Source organism: Athene cunicularia (assembly GCF_003259725.1).
Source record: "Athene cunicularia isolate RWA chromosome 7 unlocalized genomic scaffold, athCun1 chr7_part1, whole genome shotgun sequence".
Taxonomy (NCBI): Eukaryota; Metazoa; Chordata; class Aves; order Strigiformes; family Strigidae; genus Athene; species Athene cunicularia.
In genome coordinates this window covers 10,697,711-10,721,328 of record NW_020799107.1, presented here as the reverse complement: position 1 = coordinate 10,721,328, position 23,618 = coordinate 10,697,711, and the positions used below count along the sequence as shown (strand labels likewise).

At 48.2% G+C, this 23,618-nt stretch overlaps 1 protein-coding gene across 3 annotated transcripts in view; it reads right to left on the bottom strand.

The window, feature by feature from the left end:
* Nucleotides 1–23,618, bottom strand: part of SH3BP4 (SH3 domain binding protein 4) — a 35,032-nt gene that overhangs the window by 5,720 nt on the left and 5,694 nt on the right. For 2 of the 3 annotated variants that reach the window (XM_026852348.1, XM_026852347.1), the window contains exons 2-3: nt 8,105–8,314; nt 3,325–5,687 (exon numbers count right to left, since the gene is read on the bottom strand). In XM_026852348.1, coding sequence (XP_026708149.1) covers nt 3,325–5,687; nt 8,105–8,222 — 2,481 coding nt within the window. In that variant the 5' untranslated portion in view covers nt 8,223–8,314. Of the gene's footprint in view, nt 1–3,324; nt 5,688–8,104; nt 8,315–12,129; nt 12,211–13,242; nt 13,362–23,618 lie in introns of those variants that run through there. The other variant, XM_026852346.1, reaches the window with a different exon arrangement.

The following is a 23,618-nucleotide window of genomic DNA, read 5'->3' as shown; positions in this document are numbered from 1 at the left end:
CATCGGTTGCATTTCTGCAGCCTTCTACTAATTGATAGGGGCACAGGGTAAGGCTTACAAGTGTTGTACATGAAAAGGTGCTGGAAGCCTGCAAGCAACTCCTCCTCCTTCTGTGCCGCAAGCAACTTGGTCATGCAAAGACAAGACATGCCGTATAGAAAACAGCCCCACCAAGTTCAGCATGGCACAGCGTGGTTCCTTAGGGGAGAAATGTTCAGAGTCTATGCATGCGGTGGAGATTTGTATCCATGAATACAGAAGAAGGGCAGGAATGAGGCTTTCCCTCTGGACCCAAATTCAGCACAGGGACTACCATTAGCCAGAAGATTGCTTTGGGATGGAGGAGCAAGAGGGGGCTGACATGAGCAACCTTGGGCTGGCATGGTCTGGGCCAAGCGATGGACACCCTGGAGGACATTAAGGACTGCTTGAGCTCATCAGCAGCTCTTTGGGGTCTGCAGGCAGTACATTTTCGTAGAAGAAAGGCAGCATGCAGACACCTCCAGTCAGAACAAATGATAGAAAACAATGAGGAAAAAAAAAAATCCCATCATCATCTTCTGTATGATCTTTAGAAGAGCCTGGAGAAGAAAAAGTTCATAGTTTCCATAGCTCTCTGCTGACACACCCAGCAGCATTCCCAGAAGACCCATGTTTTTCCCAAAGGCAGCATCTATTGGAAAGGATGATAAATGCAAATCCCTATAAAAACACCATCTTATAAATCCAGAGAAAGGGAGAAATGCTGTGTCCCTTGACAAGTCTAACCCCAGCTCCCAAGGAGCAGGTAGTGCATGGCCAGGTACCCGTGGCCCAGCTGCAACGAGGTCTTCTGCATCTGTGCTTAGGCTTTTTTAGCAAGACTACCTGTGCCTGCTTTTGATGGGCAGAGAGGTAGGTTTCTCTTTCTGATGTGATGACTAACTTCTGAGCAACATTCCCCCAGTTACCTTCACACACCACTTGCTAGTGCTAGATTAGAAAAATAATAATTAAATGCAGATTACTTATTAACTAGTCATCATGACCAGGCTTTTCCATGCTTGGCTGCTGGTGCATGGCTCTGCCATTGCAATTTTGTGTATTCAACGCTGAAGTCAGATAAGACTGCTTACTATTTCTCCCTTCACAGTCCCTTTGAGAGGAGACAACCAACTTTAAGATGAAACGGCCAGATCAGCACTTAATCCAACCGGTTCTTCTTGCCAGCAGACGCCAGAAAGCAAGTCCATTTGTTACAAATAAAATCAGATTTAAACACAACATAATACATTACTGCTCCATTGTCATCCCCTGAAACTTTTTTTTTTTTTTTTTTTTTTTTTTTAAAAATTTTTTTTTTTTTTTTTTAAGAACAGGCTCAATCTAATTTCTCCATAAGCTAAGGAGGATTTGACAGCAGCAAGGAGTTTAGAAGAAGAATCATCTTCCACCAGGAAGGGAGCTCTTACTTTATCAACAGGCTCAGACTCACAAATACCAGGAAACAGAGCCAATGCTTGGGATTAGCCTCCGTTCAAACAAGGGAAATAAAACTTGCTCTGGGACTCTGCACTCCAGGGATCCCTTGGGAAGTGTGATGTTTTCCTGCCTTATGGCCTTCCCCTTGAGTTAGCTGCTCCCTGAGTATCCAAAGAGCCTTATCCTTCCCTTTGTCTCCCCACTGAGGTCTGGCATAGATTTTCCATGACCTACAGACTGTCTAGGATCCCTGGAGACAAAAGGGAATAAATAAAAGAAACACTTACAGGTTTGAAAAGCAGTAAGACAAACAGCATAAAGCCCTTGGAAGCATCCAGTGAGAGGAGCACACATTCTATCCCATCCCATCATTCACCCAGGTTAATGATTCAAGATGCAAACCCTCCCTTGAGAGAACCACAGGGCTAGACACCAGCTTTGGCTACCATGGTGGGTATTTTCTCTTCCTGGATGGCCCCAGAAAGAAGAGAGACAACTGCGGATGATGGCCAGAAGAATCCCTCAACAGAAGCAGCATTGGTGGCATGATCTTGCACCTAAAAGTCAAAGCTAGAACATTGCCCCACAGGCCACAAAGTGGTACCAGGCACCAGGAACTCACTGGACAATATTTCCATGAGTAACAAAAGGCTCCATACTCTTCATAACACTTTACACCTCATACTCGATCCTCAAATTTCCCCCTTCTTATTAAAGGGAGTTTGGGAAATGAAATACTTCATTTGGCTTCAGTCCTCTTTACCCAGGCTGCCTACTCATAATTTCATTTTGCATGCTGCTGCCTGCACCCATCATCGCCAAGTGAAGCTGTCGCTATTCCTTAATTCAATTGGCATTTTAAGCTACATGATTTGCTGTAACTCGGTTATCCTGCTTCTGCGGGAGAGCCTATTAAGAGGCGAGAGCTGCAAATCTCTTCCAGACATTTAGTCCTGTGTTTTCTTTGGCTCACCTCCTATGAAATGCCAGAAACGATCACGAAGATGATTTCTCATAAGAGACTTCCTAACGGCATCCTAGAAATACTTGCAGGCAGCACTTCCTCAAATGCCTTTCAGGACAGAAGCAAGCCATGCATTTCAATTTGCATACACGATCCACAGTTGGACGTAAAGCAACCCAGCACAGAGGTGCCCTTGTTTTTGCTGCCATTCAAAGAGAGATGGGGCAGACATAACCTAACATTATTATAGAGGAATTTGAGGTTGTTTCATGAAGGCATGGCATCCTTCTTCACAGCAGATGCAAAATCCCTCTCCAGTGTGCTTTGGCATCACTGATGCAAAAGCACATGACCTGAAAAGCGGCTCACCTACCCTGCTCCATATAGGAATGAAAAGCTTTTGTGTTTCTTGCCTTCTTTCCAGTTTTACATCAGTATTGCTTTCAGCAATGTATGGTTTGACACTAGGCTTGAGAAGACCAGCAGCTCTCTGCTAACCCCTCAAAGCGTGCAACATGGAAAAATGAAACTTATATACCCAGCTGCAGGGACCCATCAATGCCATGAAAACACTGGACCAAAATCACCTTCATCTTGAGAGGCTTCAGATTAGCTACCTTCCAAAGTAAGTGCGCTGGCAGCCCTCTCTCAACACGGAACCGTGGCATTTCACCCAGCATGTCCCTCACTTATGGCCATGATCCCATTAAACCAGAAGCCCACCAGCACGTACAACTGCAGGGCTGAACTTCCTCCTCGCTGCGCCGAGCAGCCTGCAGAAGACCTTAAAGATGAACTTAATTTTCTACAGACTGAATTAGGAAAATTCCACCTCCCACTCACCCTAACCACTCTGCACAGCAGGGAATTAGGACCCCCTTGTCAGATCTCAGACTCACCGTCATCAGCTCCTTCTGGAAAGATTTCCTCTCCTTGTTCTCAGTGTTGTTACAGTCTTCCTTCAGCTTTTCCAAGACAGAGGCCACTCGCTCCGGCTCACTGTCCAACTCTGCTCGGCAGAAGAATGTGAGTGGAAGGTTCAAGTACCCCAGAGCATCAGCAAAGGACCGCCAGCTGCTGAGGTTTTCCATGAGCAGAGTCCTCACAGAGGCATAGATGTAGGTCAGGAACTTGCAGGGTCTCAGGATCTGCTCGAGCAACAGGCTGGTGGTGAGATCTGGCCCAGAGAAGTAGCTGGGCTTGACCTTCCCAACCACCAGCACGTTTTTGGTGTGCACAAGGCCTATTTTTCCCTGGTAGTAGCCAATATACCACTCCTTGGTCCACAGCTGTCCTTTTAACCTGATCTTCTCCTCACTGAGGAGGGCTATGACATCTCCTTTCTTGTACTCCAGCAAATAGTGGTTCTTGCTTTGCCTCACCACTGTCTTCAGCAGCTTGCCATACTTCAAGCTCAACACTGGCCGGTCCTGAAAAACTGGATACTTGGCGGTGGCAGCCAGAGGTGAAAGGATGATCTTTCCAACCTCGTTCTTCTTGAGGAACCGCCTCTGCCCCATTGGTTTGATGGCACTTTTTGGAGGTGGCTGTGGCGTCTGGACGCAGAATTGGGTCAAAATGGCATCCTTGTCATCCTTGACCTGTATCCTTAGTGTGAAGTCTGAGAGCTCGTTAGGGTCATGGGATGCAATGGGGAAGATAAGGCGGCTGACCTTGCCCAGCTTCATCTGGAAGCCCCGCACAATTTTGGCTTGCTCACTAGCTTTCACCTCGTAGTTGGTCATGTTGGAGAACATGCAGAGCTTGAGGTCTTGAGGACGGGACAGAGTAAACTGATGCTTTCCCCAGAGCTGGAGTGCAACAGGAGCTGGGCCGTGGGACTGCCTTGTGACCTCGTTCACCAGGAGAGTCTTGGGTGCACATTCATGCCCAAACACAGCCACAACGGTTTTAAAGGAAGGGTGAATGTGTTTTGGGCCGTAGACGCCAACCGTGATCTTCTTGCTGATGTAATCCCAAACGGTGTAAGGGTAGAGGATGTTCTGCCCCTGGGCTACGGCTGCGATGTACATGCAAGGCTCCAGGTTCTCCAGCTGCACCTGGATCGTGTCCCCATATGAATAGCTCAGCTGCATTGGCACATATGGCCCCTCTTTCATGTCACTCCGCAGGCACTGCAGTCCTACCAAACTCTTGCTCATGACATCGTTCTTGACCTCTGCTGACACCTTCATCTCCAGAATGATGAAGGTTTTCACCTCCATGTTGCTGAGTTTGATCTGCAGGACTGGGCTGATGGTGCTGCACTTGTCACTGTTCAGTTCCAGTGGTGGATCCAGCATCGCTTTCATGGAGATCTGCTGCGTTTCCCCAGGGCACACGTGACCCTCTGGCACGTGGATGCTGATGTTGGTGTCTGGAAGCTGAACTGCCCCACCAGAGCTATCCAGCTTGCAGACAATGTTGGTCTCCACTGGTTGTGTCTGACCCCAGCCAGGATTTTGACCAAGCAAATCCAAGTCATGGCAAGACCGAGCCAGCTTCCTGTGGTTCAGCCATGCTGTCCTAAAATCTTCCCGGCTCTGGAACTGCTCAGGGGTGGGAGACTTCAAACCACTGAAGAAACCCGATGATGCCGGAGCATCTGACTTGGCCTGAAGAACGGACAGTTCAGACAAACTGTAGGAGCGTTTACTTCTGAAGAAGGGATTGTCCCTTTTCACAGGCTGTTCCAGATCCAGTCTGTTTGTGGATGGAAACTCATCAAAAATGTTACCCAAGCTGCTATTAGTGGCTGAACTGGAAACCGCTGAAGTAGGAGCTGCTGTGTCAAAGAGCAGCAAGTCAACGGCAACGTTAGAGTCAGACTCTTTGTCTGAGCTGGGCGCTGTTTGCAAATTCCCATTCAGAAATGGGTTTGTCTGGACTCCATTCAAGAACGGGTTGTTATTGTAGGTTTTCGCAGAGTTCCTTTTCGTGTCAGTCCATTCTCCCAGCAGGTCTAACTCCTTGACCCCCTCGTCAGGGCTCTCCAGTAGATTATCTATCATCCCGCTGTCCGTTAAGGAAGAGTTGCGGTAGTTCACAGGCTGGACATAGGAGGAAGGGATGTAACCCATTTCCGTGGTGTTGTGAGCATACCACCACTCACCTCCTGACGTGTCTAAGACATAAAGGTGGTCGCCCTTAGAGAACTTCAAAGTGGTGAAATTAGTCGGACAGTAATCTCTGATTGCTATTACTTCCTTCGCATTTCCAAAGGATGTGGGATTGTCAACCAGCAAGGCACTAGGAGAAGGCACTGCAAAGCCAAGAAGAAAACATCACTGTAAGCAATCCACAAGAGAGTCACAGCTTACCTGCAATCATTTATTTCAGGTCAACAAATGGTTGTTGGCTACTTTAAGCTGTGAAGTAAGGTAGCTTTATAACCTCTCAAGCACGCAGATACTTCCTCCTACTCCGCCCTAAAAATTTTAAACAAAACTTCTCCCTCTGCTACTTCTGATATGTTCACCTTCCTCTTCCCCAAAGGGTTTGTGATCTAAAGGGATGGCCATTGACACAGCTGGGAAGAGCAGAGGGAGCAGAGACAGGAGCAGCAGTAACTTGTTATCCTCCTGATGCAGTCAGGTGCCTTAGCAACAAGCCTCCCCTTGATGTAGGGCCCCATACAGCTGCTCCTGTACGAGGCACCAGCATCCCACAGCCTCGCTAATCCCCCTGATAAGTGATGCACAAGAAGATGTGCTGGAGGGAGTTTTAAACAAGTGGAGTCTCTTCTCATCAGCTGTCCTTTTCACCTGGGGTGTTAGGCCCTAAGTTCCTATGGGTACATGCTAGAATGGCAGGCACCCCCTAAAGTGTTCACAGTTAAGATAACAGAAGTTAATTAGGGGGGGTTCTCAACAATTGCTGCAAGGGAATTATCCTACCAGTTTGCTCAGCAGTATCTCAAGGTCTTTGGCCACTGGCTCTTTAGCACTACCGTTGCACTCTCCATACAAATAGTTATCTGCCTGCTGCTGGCAAATGCCTTCCCTTCAAAGAGATTGTATGATAACCCAAGGTAACATAAACCCAAGATAATATTCAGCACAGGCTAAAAGTGCTCTCATTCTGCCACAACCCCTCTCTTGCACATGTGAAACACGTCTCAGCGTAAGAAACAACTAAAGGCACATCATACACCTACCTTTTCACATCACACCAGCCAAAAAAACCCAGCGCTTTTACATAGTGCTCCTTTTACATAGCACCTATATTTCAAAGCTCCTCAACAGAAACTAACTCCACTCCTGAAGAAGGTTGTGTAGTGTGAACCCTCAGACAGAAGCACAGTATCGCCCTCCTGCAGTGCTGCTGTGGTCCTAGTAGCATCTTCAATCTCCCTTTCAGTGGTGTCAGCTCAAAGTCATTTTGCCAAGCAGGATCCAATTACAAGAAAAACAGCTGGGTCAAGCCTGCAGATACACTGTCACTATACTTACTGGTTTTGCTCTCACTTTTAGGACCTATTTCTGTGAAAAGCACTAGAAACAAGCTACAGGTGATGTTACATCAACATTCAAATATGTGTTATCTCGCTAGGCAGACATATGAAAACAAGGAGAGCTGGATTTTTACCAACAGGGAACTGCAAGAGAACTGGAACAGCACCTGCTTCAGGAGGCTCATAAACTCTCTGGAGGGAAAAGGGTAATTTAAGAAACACAGGAAGCCCCTAAAATCTCAGAGACAAAGGGATGGCAGATCAGATTACGCATGCCTGCTGTCACTAGCTGCAGGCTGGCAGCACTTCTTGGACAGAGAAACTACAAAGTAAGGGAAGACACAGATGAGTGAAAGAAAAGTCTTTGAAAATATGCTGGGGCTCAAATATTAAGAGAAGTTTGTACACATCCTAAACAACTCATTGTTAATCCACTTCCTCCACCAGCAGGTAGGTAAAGCCATGAGGGCATTTATTCAGCATAAAACTATTATATAAAGACTGTACTGAAACTATTTTGCTGCCCTGGTAGGAAGCCACCCTTAACTACAGCACCACAGCCAGAGCTGTCTGCAGGATGAGGTATTTTTGGTCTCCCCATCCCTTTGGATCAGATGGGGTGTCCTCCCCAAGCTGTGCATGGAGCCGGCACAGCAGCAGGGTTAACAGGGATGTGCTGATACCAGCAAACCCCTTGGAGAATACGAGTAATTTCTATTTTCAAATTAAAAACAACCTAATTTGCAGCAAGAGTGTTTGATGTTCAGGTGTCTTCTTGCTAGGCCTGCAAAAACAATCGCTTTTGTGCGTGTTTATTTTTAAAGGCCCTTGGCACATGCTAACTTCCACCTGGAGTTATTTCTTGGGATCCACTTCTGCCAGGGGAACAGTAATTCCCCTCTCACCCGAACACAGCTTTTATGGTGGGTAAGATAAATACAGCTAAAGAAAAAGCAATAAAAGGAAGAAAAAGGATTACTCAAACAACCTGCAAGCTCCCAGCTCTTGGGAAGGGGAAAACAAACCCTTGCAAACCGCCTTGTTGCTGTCACCTCTCGGCTGCTGCCTCTCCTTGTGTCAGGTCCACACCCATCAGTGCTTGCTCTTCCCCATCAGCTGCTGTCTGCTAATTACTAACCAACCCTTCCTGCTGCACCCCAGGGGTGAGAAGATGCACCCAACCGAGGAAGGGGGGAATCACCCCGGCCCATCCCATGCCCCCGCACCTTTGACATCGCAGAGGCTGGTCTCGGCAAAGCCCTCGCCAAGGTCGATGAGGGTCCCTTCCGACTTGCACCTCGGCAGGCCGCCCGAGTTGGCTGCCCGGATCCTCTGTGCTGCCATCTCTGGCCCAGCCGACCCCCGTGGTCCCGGGGAGCACTAGGTGGCCATGGCCTCTCCACGAGCAAAGCTGGCTATGGAGACCCCAGCGTCACCTGAGAGAAAGAAACAAACCCCAGCATGTTAGCAAAGGCTCCAGGTCCCACCACGCCACCCATGCGCTGCTGCCGTTCTTCGCAGGCACAGGTTGTGGGGCCGATACAGAACATCCTCATGTTTTCCTTAAAGCATCATCAAAGATAACTAGGGTGCTCCTAGTAAGCATAGCACTGCCTACAAATCACCGAGGGCTTTGGATAGCGAGGACAGTGCTACATCTGGCCTCAACCCTGTACAAAGCAGCCCACTTGCCTTTAAGAGTTATTTAGGGATATGTTGCTCCCAGGCTCATACATTGGTCCTTCTCCCCATTTCATAAAGAGCTTTCAGGGCTTTTGCACGCTGCTATAATACATACTTATAAAACCATCAAGCATGCAGATGCTGTTGGAGCCCAGGGCAGTGGTTAGAGAGTGTGGAGGGCTCACAGGACCAAGCTTTTTGCGTGTTCAACCTGGCCATCGCTCTCTCCCACCACAGCACCAAAATCTCCTGAAATGGGGACTGGCTCTTCCCACTTGCTCCCTGCATCCCTCCCCTCGCCCAGCCAACCAGGCAAGGACCAAGCACAGAAACATCCCTTCTTCCACCAACTGCCCTGGTTCACTTGAGCAAAAATAAAAATAAAGAGGTTTTTCCCTTCTCTTTTTCAGAAATGTTTGCAGAAACACTTCCAGAAACCTTGTGGAAGAGCAGCTGCATCAGGATACCAGAGCCAAGAGAAAAATTAACCCAATTTCCCACTGCCTGCAGAATATATCAGCACTTCAACCACCAATGCAGCAGCTGATGCAAGCACTGGTAAGACTGCTTCTGGTGTCACTCGTGTCCTCTAGAGCCAGAAAGGCCAGAAGCATGTGGGTGAGCAGGCAAGCCTGGTGCCTCTCTGCTAGCTGAACACAAGGCTGGAGCACAGAGCCAGGTTTGCACCAGGGAACAGGTATGTGGTCCGACATACCTGACATCCTGGTAAATCCTGCCATCCAGCATCCATCCAGACATCCCTACATCCTGCTCCCTGCAAACCTGCCACGAAACTGCAGCCTGGATGCAAAGCACCAACAGCTCCTAAAAATAAAGCCCCGTGCAATTAAAAGTTACATCCGAATCCCTAGCTTTAGTCTCGCGCCCAAAGGGCTTTTCATCTGCTCCTAACACTGTTTTTCCTTTCTTCCCCTCTCACACCATTTTTTTTGCTCCCTCTGCTTGAAAAATCAGATCAAGCAGAAAATAACCCCCAAACCTAAATTCCTCATGTGGGAATATGGAGCTGATGAAAACATGAAGACAAGCGCCGAATGCTTTTGCTGCAGCTGGCTGTTATTAAATCAGCGGGTGTCTCTCCAATGGGCACAGCAAGGAGAAGCAGCAAGCCCTGAAGGATTCAGTGCCCTTTTCTGGAATGCAGTAAGAGGAAATTTGCAGGGGAGAGCCTGAGCAGGAGATACTCCAGCCTGCTTGAAATGCTTCCCAAGCCATCCCCTGGGCCGGTATGCTGGGAATGCAGTTAGCTGGAAGGGATGCACCAGACTCCAGCGAGAAAAGGGAAGGGAGAACTTGTGTGCAAACACTTTTCTCTGAGAAGAGCATTGTTTTGGATTCTGCTGGGAGCACTCCAAGGGGAGAGGTCCTGGCAGGCATTAAATACAGAGAAACCAGGCTTTGAGTCAAGACTGTCCTTATCAGAGCTGGGCCAGGTAAAACAGGGTACTTGCAACTGCCGTCAGCAGCAAGAAAAAGCAATAAGCAGTCAGTTGGAAACAACGAAGGGAGGAAAGATGTTCTCGTTAGCTAGTACGGTTCACCACCCATCCAGCTCAGCCCTTTGCAAAGCACCACCACGATGAGCAGGCTGTTGTTTCTCATTAATGCGAGGCACTGTTTGGGAATGCAAGTTTTCCAGCAAAGACCCTAAACACTTACTGCCTCCCCCTAAAGAGACCCTGCAGACACTAGACAGGCTCTAGTAGGGTTTTTTTTTTTCCCTCCCTAGCTGGGGGGTTCACGCTCTCCACAGCTACACAGGCAAAAAATCCAGCACGAGGTACACAGTGTTGTCATCACAGAAACAGCTCAAGTGGCAAAGTTTATCCTTCCAATTTTAGCAATTCTTGCACACAATCCTGTTAAAAAACAAAAACACTTGGATAGCCCAAAGGTCACCCCTGCTTGATGAGCACTGCACAAAGCAAGAAAGAAACCAGGGACAGGTAGGTGATTTCTCCCATGAATCAAAGTGCAAGCCATGAATATATTTTTAAACACCTGCCTGACAGTCCAGTGCCAAATAAATTTTTATATGAATCATTACAGCTGTGCGCTGACAACTCTCACAAACGTATCCACACGCCTCACAGTGCCTGGCATTTGCAGGGATGCTCCCCTGTACTCAATTTATGTAACTATATGGGAAGCTTTATGCTAAAGGTCTGGACAGATGTGACTGTGTGGAAACACAGATGGAAAAATCCCCCCTACATACAACCTACAGTCTCAAAAGGCAGCAAGAACATACATCAAAATGAGCGATTATGAAAAGGTATTCCTCTCCTGAAAGCAGCATCTTGCCTATGTCTCAGTCCATTCTGGATGCAGTAACGCTCTCGCACACAGTAAGGGATGCGGGTGCATGCGCCCCATGGCTGGACGTGGGATGGGAGACATGTTTTGGAGCTAACAGTCCCAGGGGACAGATCTGAGAGGTTTCTGAATGCAGAGGCAGGTCAGATAACCAGCAAGCCTTCAAACTCAGGCTATATGAGAATAAAACAGGACAGTCAGGAGTAGGGTGGTGGGAAACAAGGGTGGACCGGGCAATATTTGTTTAGATATCACTTCTGCAGCCATGGCTGAGACAATGGTCTGCAAACTCCTCTGAAAGCACTTTAAATATAGACTAGGATTAAATATAGACTAGAAAAAACTCAGCCCCATGTGTTTACCCAAAGCCATAAACAGTATCTGAAATGAATGGTGGGGTGGGGGGGAGGGAAGGAAACCAGTGAGCAACCAGAGCTCGCCCCACACGCGCGAGGCAGGCGACAGCATCTCGTCATGCAACCAGCTCAAAGGCACCTGCACCCACTTTTCACACCATTATTTTTTCCCTCCCACGAGGGAAAGGCAATGCTGCAGGGTAAAAATCCAACCGTGCAAGCCAGGAGGGCCTGCTGCGTGCCTCCCCTACCCTGATGACTCCAACAGGCAGCTCTGCAGGCAGCATGAAGGCAGCAGCTGCCTGAGTCAGGGCTCCGTGATCTTTACACCCTGTGGTACCAGCCAAACATCACTATTCTTTCCAAAATCCTACATAGGCTTTGCTGAGGGTTGGAAAAAGCTTTAGGGAAGCCCCAAAAAGTACATTCCCATGGCTGCTGGCTGGCAACCCATGAATCCTCACTGGATTCCTGGGATGCAGAAGCGGCAGGGATGGTGCTGCCCTCAGACCAGCATGGTGGGGGGCTGCAGGGCTTCTCTCTGGACACCCGTGGCTCCAGACACCCCTGTCACCTCCCCTGCCCATCTGCTGGGCTTCTGCTCTCCAAGGACATCACGAGACGCCCATCCTGTGAGTCACTGGTCAGGGGAACAGCAGAGCTGTCTTCCACAGGGACTTGCAGAGCATGAATTTAACATTGCATTAGCTGGGGCTATGTTTAAGGTTTTGGGGGAGGGACAGATGGGACATGCAGACAGACCTAGCCGTGCCCCTCTCTGCAGAAAGGCTGGCTAGTTCTCAAGGTGTAGAAACGCTGTTGTGAGCAAGCTGGGGAGTAGTGAGGATTTCCAGGGGCTCGAATCAGTGCTCTACCTGCTCTTGGATCTCCTCTCCACCAGGCACAGAGCAGCAGCGGGTTTAAGAGAGGGTCTAGGGCTGGTGATGGTGTAGCACCTATTAAAAAAACCACTCATTAAAACCTATTTATAAAAAACCAACCCAAAGATCTTTTTCCTGCAGCGTCTGAAAGCACAGCATTCATCTTTCTAATGGCAGCATTTCCCAACTTGCAGTGGCCCAGAAAAGGTTAAAAATAACTTCTGCAAACTGTCTGGTATGGCTTAGCCCAGAAACCCAACCGCAGGCTTTCCCCTCCTGGCCCTCCAGACCCAGGGGAGCCCCTCAAGACCTCCCAGTGAAGGCTGATGGTGGCACTGCGGGGCTGGCAGCATAGCCTCATCCTCCCCAGCATTCCCAGCTCCATCCATCACGCCAAGCTGGTCCTGATGGGATTAAGGTATGGACCTACCTCTGTTCAGACACTGAACTATAAATCAAAGATATAGCATGGGCATCCGGCCATGCTGAAGGGGGTTAGCAGAGAAAAGCAATCCCAGGAAAAATATTGGCAGCATTAAGGCCCATGTCTGTGAGCAAAGAAATGCAATAAAATCATGGGAACACCTAAAAAAGCAAACCCTGAGGGCAGGAAGCAGTATCTGCTGCTGGCTGAGGCAGGTCTTCTCCAACAAGCATTGACTGTAACCTTGTGTAGCGGGGAGAGGACCCCTCCAAAAGACTCAATGATGGAAAACCCCTGACTGCCAAGAATTTAGGCTGATAAGACCTGGCAGAGCTGGTAGGGCTGGGCTGTACCAAGCACCATCGGGGCTGGAAATGGAGCCAGGTCCTTCCCCATGTAGGGCAGTCCACGGTACCTGCCACCAGCAAAGGGAGGACCGATGCATGTCCCTGGCCATCCAACACCTCCCAGCACTCCCTGGAGCTCAGCCAAGCCAGGGAGTGAAGGGTCCATCTCACCATGATGTGCATGTGTCCATGGGAAGTATCAAGAACAGGAGCCACCATGACACGACAGGTCAACCTTGCCATAACTACCATACCTGCATGCCTGTTCTCCCTAGGTAACATGTAAAAAGCCCCTCAAGCCCCATGGTACGAGTTCAGAGGAAATCTTCCACCTACCCTTGGCCACAAACTGGAAGGTGGGAATAGAAGAAAGAGCTGCTCATCAATCACTCATCATCCTCTTCCCACACCAAAGCCAAGACCAACTGCAGGCACTTGTTGTTAATGGCTTTTAATTTGCCTTTTCCTTCTCCAAAGTCAAGCTCCTCTGGCTCTCCTACAAAAACAGAAGTGTTTTTGGAGGTTTCTTTTAAAAACAGTCAGCCTTGCCTAAATACAAGTGAACTGCACTTTTTGTAGCTACAAATTCATTTCCCAGAGCCACAGTGCTACCCACAGAACACATTCATCCTACAAAATTAATTTACTCAAAATGTTGCTTTTATCACAGTCACAAAACCTTAAGTAACTCAATACCATGGAAGCAGCTGCAGAAGAGACTCCTCCTGGAAACTCAGAGGACATTGCACAAGGGACACCCCAGCCCTGAGGGAGCTGATGACTGCCTGCTCAGGGACTGCTAGAAGATGTGCCTGGGAACACCAACACAAACCAGATTCCGTCATTGCAGTGTGAAATGGCTTCCAAGAGAGACCATTTTGGGCCCTTTTATTGGCTAAAATTGCCAAATTTTAGCAAACAATCTCATTTAGGAACCTGGATTTGCCCTGAAGATTCTTCATCTTCAAGAGCTTCCTCCTGATATGCTACAACACAACCCTGACCATTGGGCTTAAGTTGCTCAACACACTGCCATCCAGGAGAAAATGATCTAATCGTCTAGAGATCTGTCTTGCTTCTTCCACGTTTGTATTAATAGATTCTCTGGTGCATACGAGGAGGTGAACAACACAGCATCCTCTAAATCGGTAACAGCAGCACTAGGCCCTCTGCAGCCTCCTTACAAGACTGGGACAGCTTTTGAAACTGCTGACGGCCTCTTGCCACCCATGCTGGCATGGTGGACAGATTGGATGCGCTTGCAGCTCATCTCTGAGGTCAGTCCCTGAAGGATAGATTTGTGGCTAACTCCCCACCTCCACAAGCGGCCCTGTAGTATATCCATCACTTGCTGCAAGCAATCATGAGGGTGGTATGGCCCAAGGTTCTCTCAAGGAACACGCAGCACTGTGGTATATCCCCATCACTTGCCCCCACCAAATGACCTCCTGCAATCATTGCAGGACACCATGGACCTGCAGTACAGTGGGCTATCTTTTGGCCATGGAATGCCTCCAAGGGTCTCCAAACATTTGGTGGTAGCTGTGTGCCAGCAGGAAACGATGGGTTTTCATTATGAGGGAGAACAGGACGATTCCTCCTCCCTCTTCTCTGTCCTGGAGACAAAGCATCTCAGCTCCCCGTCACCCTGACCTCTTCAGTAAGGCAGTTTGAGCCTTGTTGGTCAAGATGGGTGGGGAAGAGCTGGCTGCTGTTGTTTTTTTCTCTCAAAAAGCCTGGGCCAGGCATTTTGCACATTCCATGCCAGCAATGCTGCATACCCTAGTGATTCCTGACCTTGTTGCCTTCCTCTTAATCTCCTCCTCCTACTTTGCTACTTATGTTTGCAAAGCCAATGCTTTCATCTTCAAAAAAAACCCCAAACCCCACCAAAGGTAAACCACCCCTTAAGACAACACAAAACACAAGCTCTTTGTACCAGAAAGAACATGTTAGTGTGAACTCACGTACGTCCCCAACAAGCCTTGGAGCTGCCGATACGTCACAACGTAGGTGTCATTTTTGTACCTTTTCTAACAAAAGGAAAGGGACTTGCAGAAATACTGAGACCTCCCATCCCTCTCATTTCCCAGGGGTTTGCTTTGGACCTTATCTCCACCGTGTGTGGCCAGTGGCAGGGATGCTTGCAGGCAGCATCCCTGCTTGGGCATGGCAACAGCAGCAGAGCTGGCTGGAGAGCACAGCCCTGTGCTACGCCATCCTCTCCAGCCCCTGCCAAGCCCTATGGAAAAATCCTGCCCGCAAGCTTAAGCTTGGCTCAGCTCCTGCTGGCTGAGCCTGCTGCCAGGCAAGGGCAAGCCAAATGTGGCAGGTTTGATGGGGCAGAGGTAGAAGAGAGAGGGGGGGGGAGGGAAGTAATTACAGCTAAATGTGTGTTGCCAGTGTGTGCTGGCACCTGGTGTCCACTACAGCCTCCCAGATGGGGATGTCACCCTTCATGAGTGAAGCAGGAAGGATGGGAAAGTTTCCTTTTATAACAATGACTTTGAAGCATGAGTCCTGTTGGATATCCATCTTCAACGCTGACTTTCAAGGGGCTCTATAAATATAGATTAGGTATCTTTGGAGGGGGCAGGAACAGGGGAAGAGCATTTTCCCTGCAGGACCTCCTGCTGCTGCCAAGTACAGTCTCCAACTCAGCACCCACCCACTGATTTTGGTCACCCATGTGCTATACAATCAGCCACCAAGTCAGAAGAAAGCACTGCAGAAGCCAGCAAGACTGGATTGGGCACAACCTGGTGCTCGTGGTAAGGAAAGCTGGATGTCTTGGCATCAAGCAGAGAGCAGCACAGCTGTGCTGACTGCCAAGGCACAGGAGGTTCCCAGGAATGCAGGTACCACCCTCAAGCATCCACAGCAATATCAAAGCCCTCCTCAAAAGCACTAAAAATGGTGCCAATGTGGCAAAGGTTTAAATAGCCTGCAAGCGTAGGAAGGTGCTGGCAGTGCTGTATACAGCAGGAACCCTCATGAAGTTTATAGAGCCATAAAAAGGGTGCTCCCTGACTGATAGCCCAGGTCCTACTACCTGACAGCAATGCTTCCCAGCAATAAAGCCATTACATGCACACGAGTCCTGATAATATAGCAGGGAAATAAATAAAGTTGTACTTGCTTCCATGGTTTTAAGGCTACCACAAGCTGCAAAACCAGTCACCCCCTCTGGTAACCCCAACAAAACAAGGCAGAGGGATGTCTCCAGTGGCACAGCCCTTGGTGCAGCTGATGCTGCTGAAACCCTGGCACAGAGAGCAGGGTACCTCCTGGCACACCCTAAGAACTGACTTATCCATGCCACAAAACTAGAGAAAAAAAAAAAAAAAAAGGTGTATGCCCATACACTTGCTTCATGGTGAAGCAATGTGACTAAAGGAAAAGACCTCAACAGAGACGCTCTGCTCATTTTGCAACCTCAGCTGCTCCTCCCTCCCAGAGGAGGACTTGGTCAGTCTTTCCTTGAACCCATGTACACTTTTTGCCTCTGTGATGTCCTTCAGCAAGGAACTCCATGGGTCTGCTGCCCGGGCAATAGAGAACCCACCACCATCAGGAACAGGCTCTCACAAGCTCCATCTGATGTCCACTTGCCCTCATATCAGAAGAGGCAGTCTCTTCCTGATCAACTGTCCCCCTACTGTCCTTCTTCCAAGAGCAAAACCACTTCCTAATTCAGGTGGGGCAGTCCCAAAGGTGTTCTGTTTTTTTTTTTTAATAGGAAGCTGCAGATGAACTCTCCTCTGCCAGGGCGAAGTGTTTGTTCAAGCCAAGTCCTCATGCAGACCAATAAAAACATGAAAACCCAAAATCATATCCAGTGCTGAACTCCCAGGGGTTAAATGCAAAAGTCGGAAACTCAAGTTTAAAACCTTTGGAGGGAAGGAGAGCTCAGGAGAGCACCCTCTTCCTCCAAGCCCTTCACAAGCCCAAGAACTCAGCCAATGACAAAAGCAAGACTGCTCCTGAGGGGTGTGCTTAGGGCCAAAAGCAAGGACCAAGCACCTTTCAAACCAGAGGAACTTGTATTTGAGCCAGAGCAGGCAAAAGCACAAGCTCACACAGGCAATTGGTGGCCAAGGAGAAATGAAACCCATATTTCCAGAGCCACAATCCAGCTGCTGGCCACAGAGACCACCTTTTAAAGAAGAAATGGTCTTGTCTGACAACAGACATCCTGCCCACGGTTCACAGTCATCATCCTCTGCATCGGAAGAGAAGGAAAATATCTCCTTCTGTTTTTCAAGCACTGCAGACTAATTAGCAAGTTAATCTAAGGGTACATCTTCACCATGGCATAGATGTCTGCACAAACCACTTTGGAGAGAGGGTGCTGGACAAGGCTGCTGCTGGCACCCCCTCTGCCCATGGGTGGCATGCTCTTGGCTGATGGAGGAACGGTATGGACACTGTACTGTGGCCTCACCTAGGATCATCACCAGGAAAAAGCATACACTCTGCTCCCCGTGTGATGCCGTGGTGGAAGAGATGCCATGGTCACCCATGGGATCTCAGGTCAACATCCACAAGGGCCAAGCACAGAAAACAAAAAGAAGGGAAATGCTTTCCTGCCTCCACTGGTGCTGCAAGAACCATCTCATTAACAACTGGTGCACTTGAGGGGGGCCACCCAAACCCCTTTTCAAGACATCAAATTAACCTGAGCAATGAACACTTGAAGCACAATGAAAGGCTTTCATTGAAAAAATGTTGGAACAACTCACTATCATGCTACCCTCAGGGCCACAGTGTCTCCTTACTTAGATAATTTGGATGCTAATTTGGACTTCAAGAGCTGTCAAAAGCCAAAGCAACTGAGTCCCTGAAAAGCTGTGCTTCCCCGAAGTGGAGATGATGACAGAGCTTTAACTGCATCAACACTTCAGAGCCCTGTCTCCATCACCCTTCACTAATTCCGTCTTTGTCTGATGGAAAGAAGTAGCTGTTCTCAGCTGAACTGCTGCTGCAATGTGCAGAACCATGCGCTCTCCTTGTTCCCCGATGCAATGTTGGGAAACCAGTCCCACCAGCGTGACCAGAGAAGGGCAGGCACAGGAAAGACAATCGCTCGTGCTCCAGTCTGGGGAGGCTGGCACCCTAACTGATACAATAACACACGGAGAGGACAACAAAAAGCTTCAGAGATGAGCTACTTCCAGCTCATCCGTAGACCAACACATATTCAACTCCATGCAGCTCTCCTTGCCCAAGTACTACACCAAGCTGTATCTTCTGCACACTGACCACTTCCTTGAACAAAGAACAGAATCACAGAATCATCTCAGTTGGAAGAGACCTTGAAGATTCTCCAGTCCAACCATGACCCTCACACTGACCGTTCCCAACTCCACCAGATCCCTCAGCACTGGCTCAACCTGACTCTTCAACCCCTCCAGGGATGGGGACTCCCCCCCTGCCCTGGGCAGCCCATTCCAACGCCCAACAACCCCTTCTGGGAAGAAATGCTTCCTAAGAGCCAGTCTGACCCTGCCCTGGCACAGCTTGAGGCCATTCCCTCTTGTCCTGGCGCTGGTTCCTTGGTTCAAGAGACTCATCCCCCCTCTCTGCACCCTCCTTTCAGGGAGCTGTAGAGGGCGATGAGGTCTCCCCTCAGCCTCCTCTTCTCCAGACTAAACCCCCCCAGTTCCCTCAGCCACTCCTCATAAGACATGTGCTCAATGTCAAAGGCTGAAACATGAGTCCTGCCTGGTCCTCTGGACTTACCTGACCTGCTCATCATTTAAAAAGAGAGGGCTGTGCTCAAGACACAGATACCACAAGCAGCATGGGCATGCGACAGCTACCCATGGGTCACCCAAAAGGTAACTTTATAAGCAGGTAGCCAGGATGCGGCTGCAGGCCCCAGGTCAGCTGGACTTGCTCCCGACCTCAGTCAGGAGGTCCATTTTAGGAAAAAAAATGGTTTTTGTTCCCAGCTTGCTGCCTGAGCATGCCCATGGACACTGAGCAGCCACCACCTAATAGCCAGACTCTCTCGCTAATGAATAACACCTCTTTGGATTATCATACTGAAGAACTCATTCAAGCAATGAGCTCATGCAAAAGCTTACCCTTGACTTAATGTTCCTACACACCTTGCTGATTAGTCCAGGTACTGATCTGATGGTGGATTACATGACACCTTCAGCTACATTGAAAATGCTGACAGGACCCAAAAACCATCACAAGCAGCAGAAACAAATGTAGTCAGCACACTGCAATGAATTTTCTCAAAACTTTTTCTTTTTAAATACTTGTAAACATTTCCAAACCAGATTCCCCATGATACCTGGGTTTAGGCAGCTCAAATGTTTGCTGGAGTTGATGGTCTTCTCATAGGAAAGCAACATGAAGGTTAAGCTGGACTGTGGGTTGCTCATTCCATGGGATGCTACACGTCTGATCCAATCCCTGGTCGACAAACCCGTGTTGGAAAGAGGGCAAGCTCATCAAAAGCAGCATGATACCTGGAGAGCAAACCCCCAGGTGATTGACGCCATTCATGCAGCAAGTCAACATGAGAACAGATCTCTGCTCCAGCCCAGAGTGTGGATTAGAACTTGCTGCAAAAAGCCCCAGTCTTTTGATTTGATCTCACCTGCAAATCCAGCGAGTTGCAGATCCATCCCAGAAAGTATTCCTGCTTCAATTCAGAGCGTGCTTTTAACACCAGATTCATTACATAGGCACGAAAGACCATGCAGCTAATTTCAGGTGGTTTTCGGCAGCAAACTCCCTGCCTTCATTTGGATGAGAGCTTTTCCACAGGTGGGAATTGGCTTTCCAGGTGCAGGCACCCACCTCTGCCAGCCAGGAGGGTGTTTTGAGATAAACCAAAACAGACCAGTGTTTATGCAACACAAGAGCAAACACCACGCCTGCTTGTTTAATTAGTTACCCCTGAAATTAAAGCACATCAAACTGCACAGAGGCTTCGTGCAACCTGCAAATTAACTACAGGGGAACACAACCTGGGAGTGATGAATGCCAGATATAATCCAAGCAGTGGCTCCAAGCACTTTCCGTAACATCAACAGCACCACGAAGGGAAAAACCCAAAATAACACCACCCACCCAGTTTGTTGTTTTGGTCTCACCAGGTTAAAAGCTGCTTGATCCCATCACTGTGGGTCAGATGACTGATAAGAAACTGATTTCATCATTTTAAGACCCAAGCATTTATTGGAAAGGTTTATCTGCTAACAAAGCTATGCACTTTGAACTGTTTAGTTTTACGTCAGTTAAAAATGCACGAAGCTCTTGTCTGGACACTCTCAAAATTAACACGGGATGAAATGAGAGCAGAAGTCCGTTCTCTGCAGCCTCCAACACGTGCAATGCCAAAGACATGCTGCTTCTCTGTGGCAGGTCATAATCCTCAACAAAAAGAGTGAGCCATTTTGGGGAAAGATGCCCCTCTCTAGCAAGATGCTTGGGCACAGAAATAGACACATAAAATTGGGCAAAATGTTGCCTTTGCTCACAATCGCTCTTGTTGCCAAATGAAGCAGGGATGAATTTTGGACAGGGTTTTTGCAGAGTCAGTCAATGGGCAAAATTAAAATGACACCTGAAATACATCTTAAAGTAAGGGTAGATTTTTTTTTTTTTCCCTGCTTACAGCATAGCTTTTGTGGTTGAGTGGAGTTGGTTTCTATAACTTTCTGCATTGTACTTCTTACAAGTACAAAACATCCTCCCCGGTGTGTGCATCAAACCACGGTGATGCACCTTCGCAAGAGCTTCCCCTAAAAAATGGTACAACTCTAAGCCACCACAGAGAGAATATTTCCAAAGGGCAAGTTACTCCTTCTATTCTGTCTCCCAAGAAGTCAGCCCCAGGCGAGGCTAAGAGGAGATGTACCAGCCCTCACTTCCCAAGCCCAAGGCATGAGGCCCTGGGCAACCTCCGAGCCTCCCTGATCAAACCTAAGAACCAGGAGCTCCACTCTTTCCTGCTGAGATTTCTAAGGAAACAGACTGCAGTGCCAAATTTTGGATTATTGCTACTTGAATTAGGGGGGTGAAGTGTTACCAGCTATGGTATGGGGTTGTCTTACACCAACACAGAAACACCCATATTAGAGGAAGAGAGACAAAGATGTTGCTGACAGCCAGACGGGGATTCAGAAAAGCCCAAAGATCGTCCATTTTCTCTGGAAGAATGCCTCATTTTAGAAAGCAAGGGCTAGAATCAGGTTAAAAAGCCTGTATCCAGGGACAGATGTCTTGGCTCAGCTGAATGTTGGCCATGTGCAGCAAAGAACCTGTTCCATTTATTGATTTCTGTGGAAAGCAACTTCATTCCCACCACTGGCTCTGCTTCAAGGCTACTTTGATGACCATGGTGATGTGTGTATTTTCATTTTGGCTCCATACCTAAAGCATGGGCTGGGATCTACAAGCAGCAGGCTTTTAGCTACAGAAGGCAATTCCAGGTACAACCAACATGCCAGGGCACCATCCATGGCCATCTTCACCATCTTGCCTAGACAACACCTCCTTTTCTCAGCGTCTTTCACAGCAACACCCTGGATTTTCTGCCCTTTAGGATCAAGATCTTCCATATCTCAGTGCCACTTGTGTCCAGAAGTGCAGCAGATCTTGGTGCCAGCGATGGCTCAGTTGTGTGAGCAGAAGCAGAGGAGGCAGAAAGAGCTTTCCAGGGGCTGAGGGATGCTCTCCAGTACAACCAGCTGATGCCCACAGACAGCCTGCAGGACTCTGCTCTCAAAGGGCCAAGATCAGGCCCAAATCAGACATGCTCTTGATCGGAAAAGAGAGCATAAATATCAAACCAATGCAGATGGGACTTTTTTTTTTTAATTAAAACTTGCTTGAAGTGACACATAAAAGAAGTGTAATACCAGGCACAGCTGACGCACTAGGACAGATTTATATTTAGAACAACAACTTAAGTACTTATCAACAGGAAAGAAAGTGAAAACCTTTTTAGCACTGTCCAAATAGAGAAAAGAAAACCAAAAGAGAAGCAGCCACTACCACCCATTATTACTAAGGGCAACATCCACCAGCATTTTTGTCTCCCAACTCTCACTTTTACACTGAATTCAGCTTTTTTTCCACGCACAATCCCAGCAAAGAACATTTAAAGCTAGCAGAACCCATGTAAAGACTACCAATCAAAACACATCATGTGCATTCACAAGGCATCTGGCATTATTATTACTTTTTTGTCTTTTTTTTACTTTAGTGCTTACTACTGTCAGCTTAGTTTTCAACAGGACAACTAACAACATGTCCATGCCATTTCAAAGCTCTGCAAACTGAAGTTTAAAGAGAGATAAAGATAAGCACTCACATAAGATATAATCCTTCAAAATCTGCTGCTTGCTCTGTCACATTATTCATTTGGGAGCTTTTAGTTCAGAAGTCAGGGATGTGCTTAGCCGGATATCCGATCGTTTGCTGGGCCTCATCCCAAATTTCTCTAACATTACTCACATTATTATTTTTTTTTTTGTGCAGGAAGAGGGATGAGGACTTTACACTTAAAGGCAAAAGGGAGGAAGAAGTGTAGTATGGTTAGGCTCAGACTTCTGGGTGCAAATGATTCCCACGTATCCCGTCCACAGAAGGAGAAAGAAATGAGGCCGATGCTCAGACTCCTCTGCCTTTGCACTGCTTGGAGCTAAGGGATGAGCTGGGACCTCCCCAGGCCATTCAGGCAAGACCCTCCAGCACCAAGCAGAGGATGCTCAGCCCAAAGGAAAATGCTCAGTGGACATGTCTGCAACATCAGCAGCATCACCTCCACCTGCCAACCTCCCCACAGGGAATTACCCTCTGCTCTGCTTTCACAAGCTGAATTGCTTAAAGAAGCCTTAAGACAGGAACCACCCGCCCTTTCCCACAGCAAATCACCTCCCCTTCCCCCTCCAAGCCACGGGACCATCAGCACTGGCATCACCACTTTCCAGTCACAATCCCTTAAAAAGTTAGGCCAAACTGCAAATATTTTTATTCCTTTTATCCTGATCTGGACATGGCGATTTATTCTCCACCCCCCTCATCAATGCACTTTTGAAGTGATTTTAGAGCCTATTTTTGGACGTACAGGCACCACAACTGCAGAGACCACCATTCAACCCTCAGATGGTGCTGCTGCATGAACCCAGGCAATGCTGATACTCTGTGCCTCAAAGTTAACTGGTACCCAAACGCTTCAGGACATGCAACGCTCCCCGTTACATAAAGGATGTACCTCTGCCTGCCTGTGCTGGTGTTTCCCATCATGGCCAGGTATCAGGAAAACTGGCAGCAGGATGACAAGCAGCTTTTCCCCAGGACAGTTGTAAGGTGAGGTAAATGGAGGTAAATGTGGGACGGAAAGGTCACCCCCACGGCAAGGCAGTTGCAGAGAGGGGGTTAAACACTCGACCTCCCCAAATCCCTGCTACAGGGCCCTGCATTCCACTGCTCAAACAGCATGCTGGGCTAAAGCGCTTTTTTTTTTCCTCACTGTTTCCATGCCCAGTCATGTCCTGCATCCTGGATTTGGTGAACATTTTAATAGCTCCTATTAATAGGCAGAGCAGGAAGTGGAGAGGCACCAGCTGCTCTGGCCAGTTGCACCTCTGAGCAGCCACAGTGCTGCCCCGCTGCAGGGCAAGGTGCTAAAAATCAGGCAGAGGAGAAGAAGGAAAAAAAAAAAAAAAAAAAAAAAAAAAAAA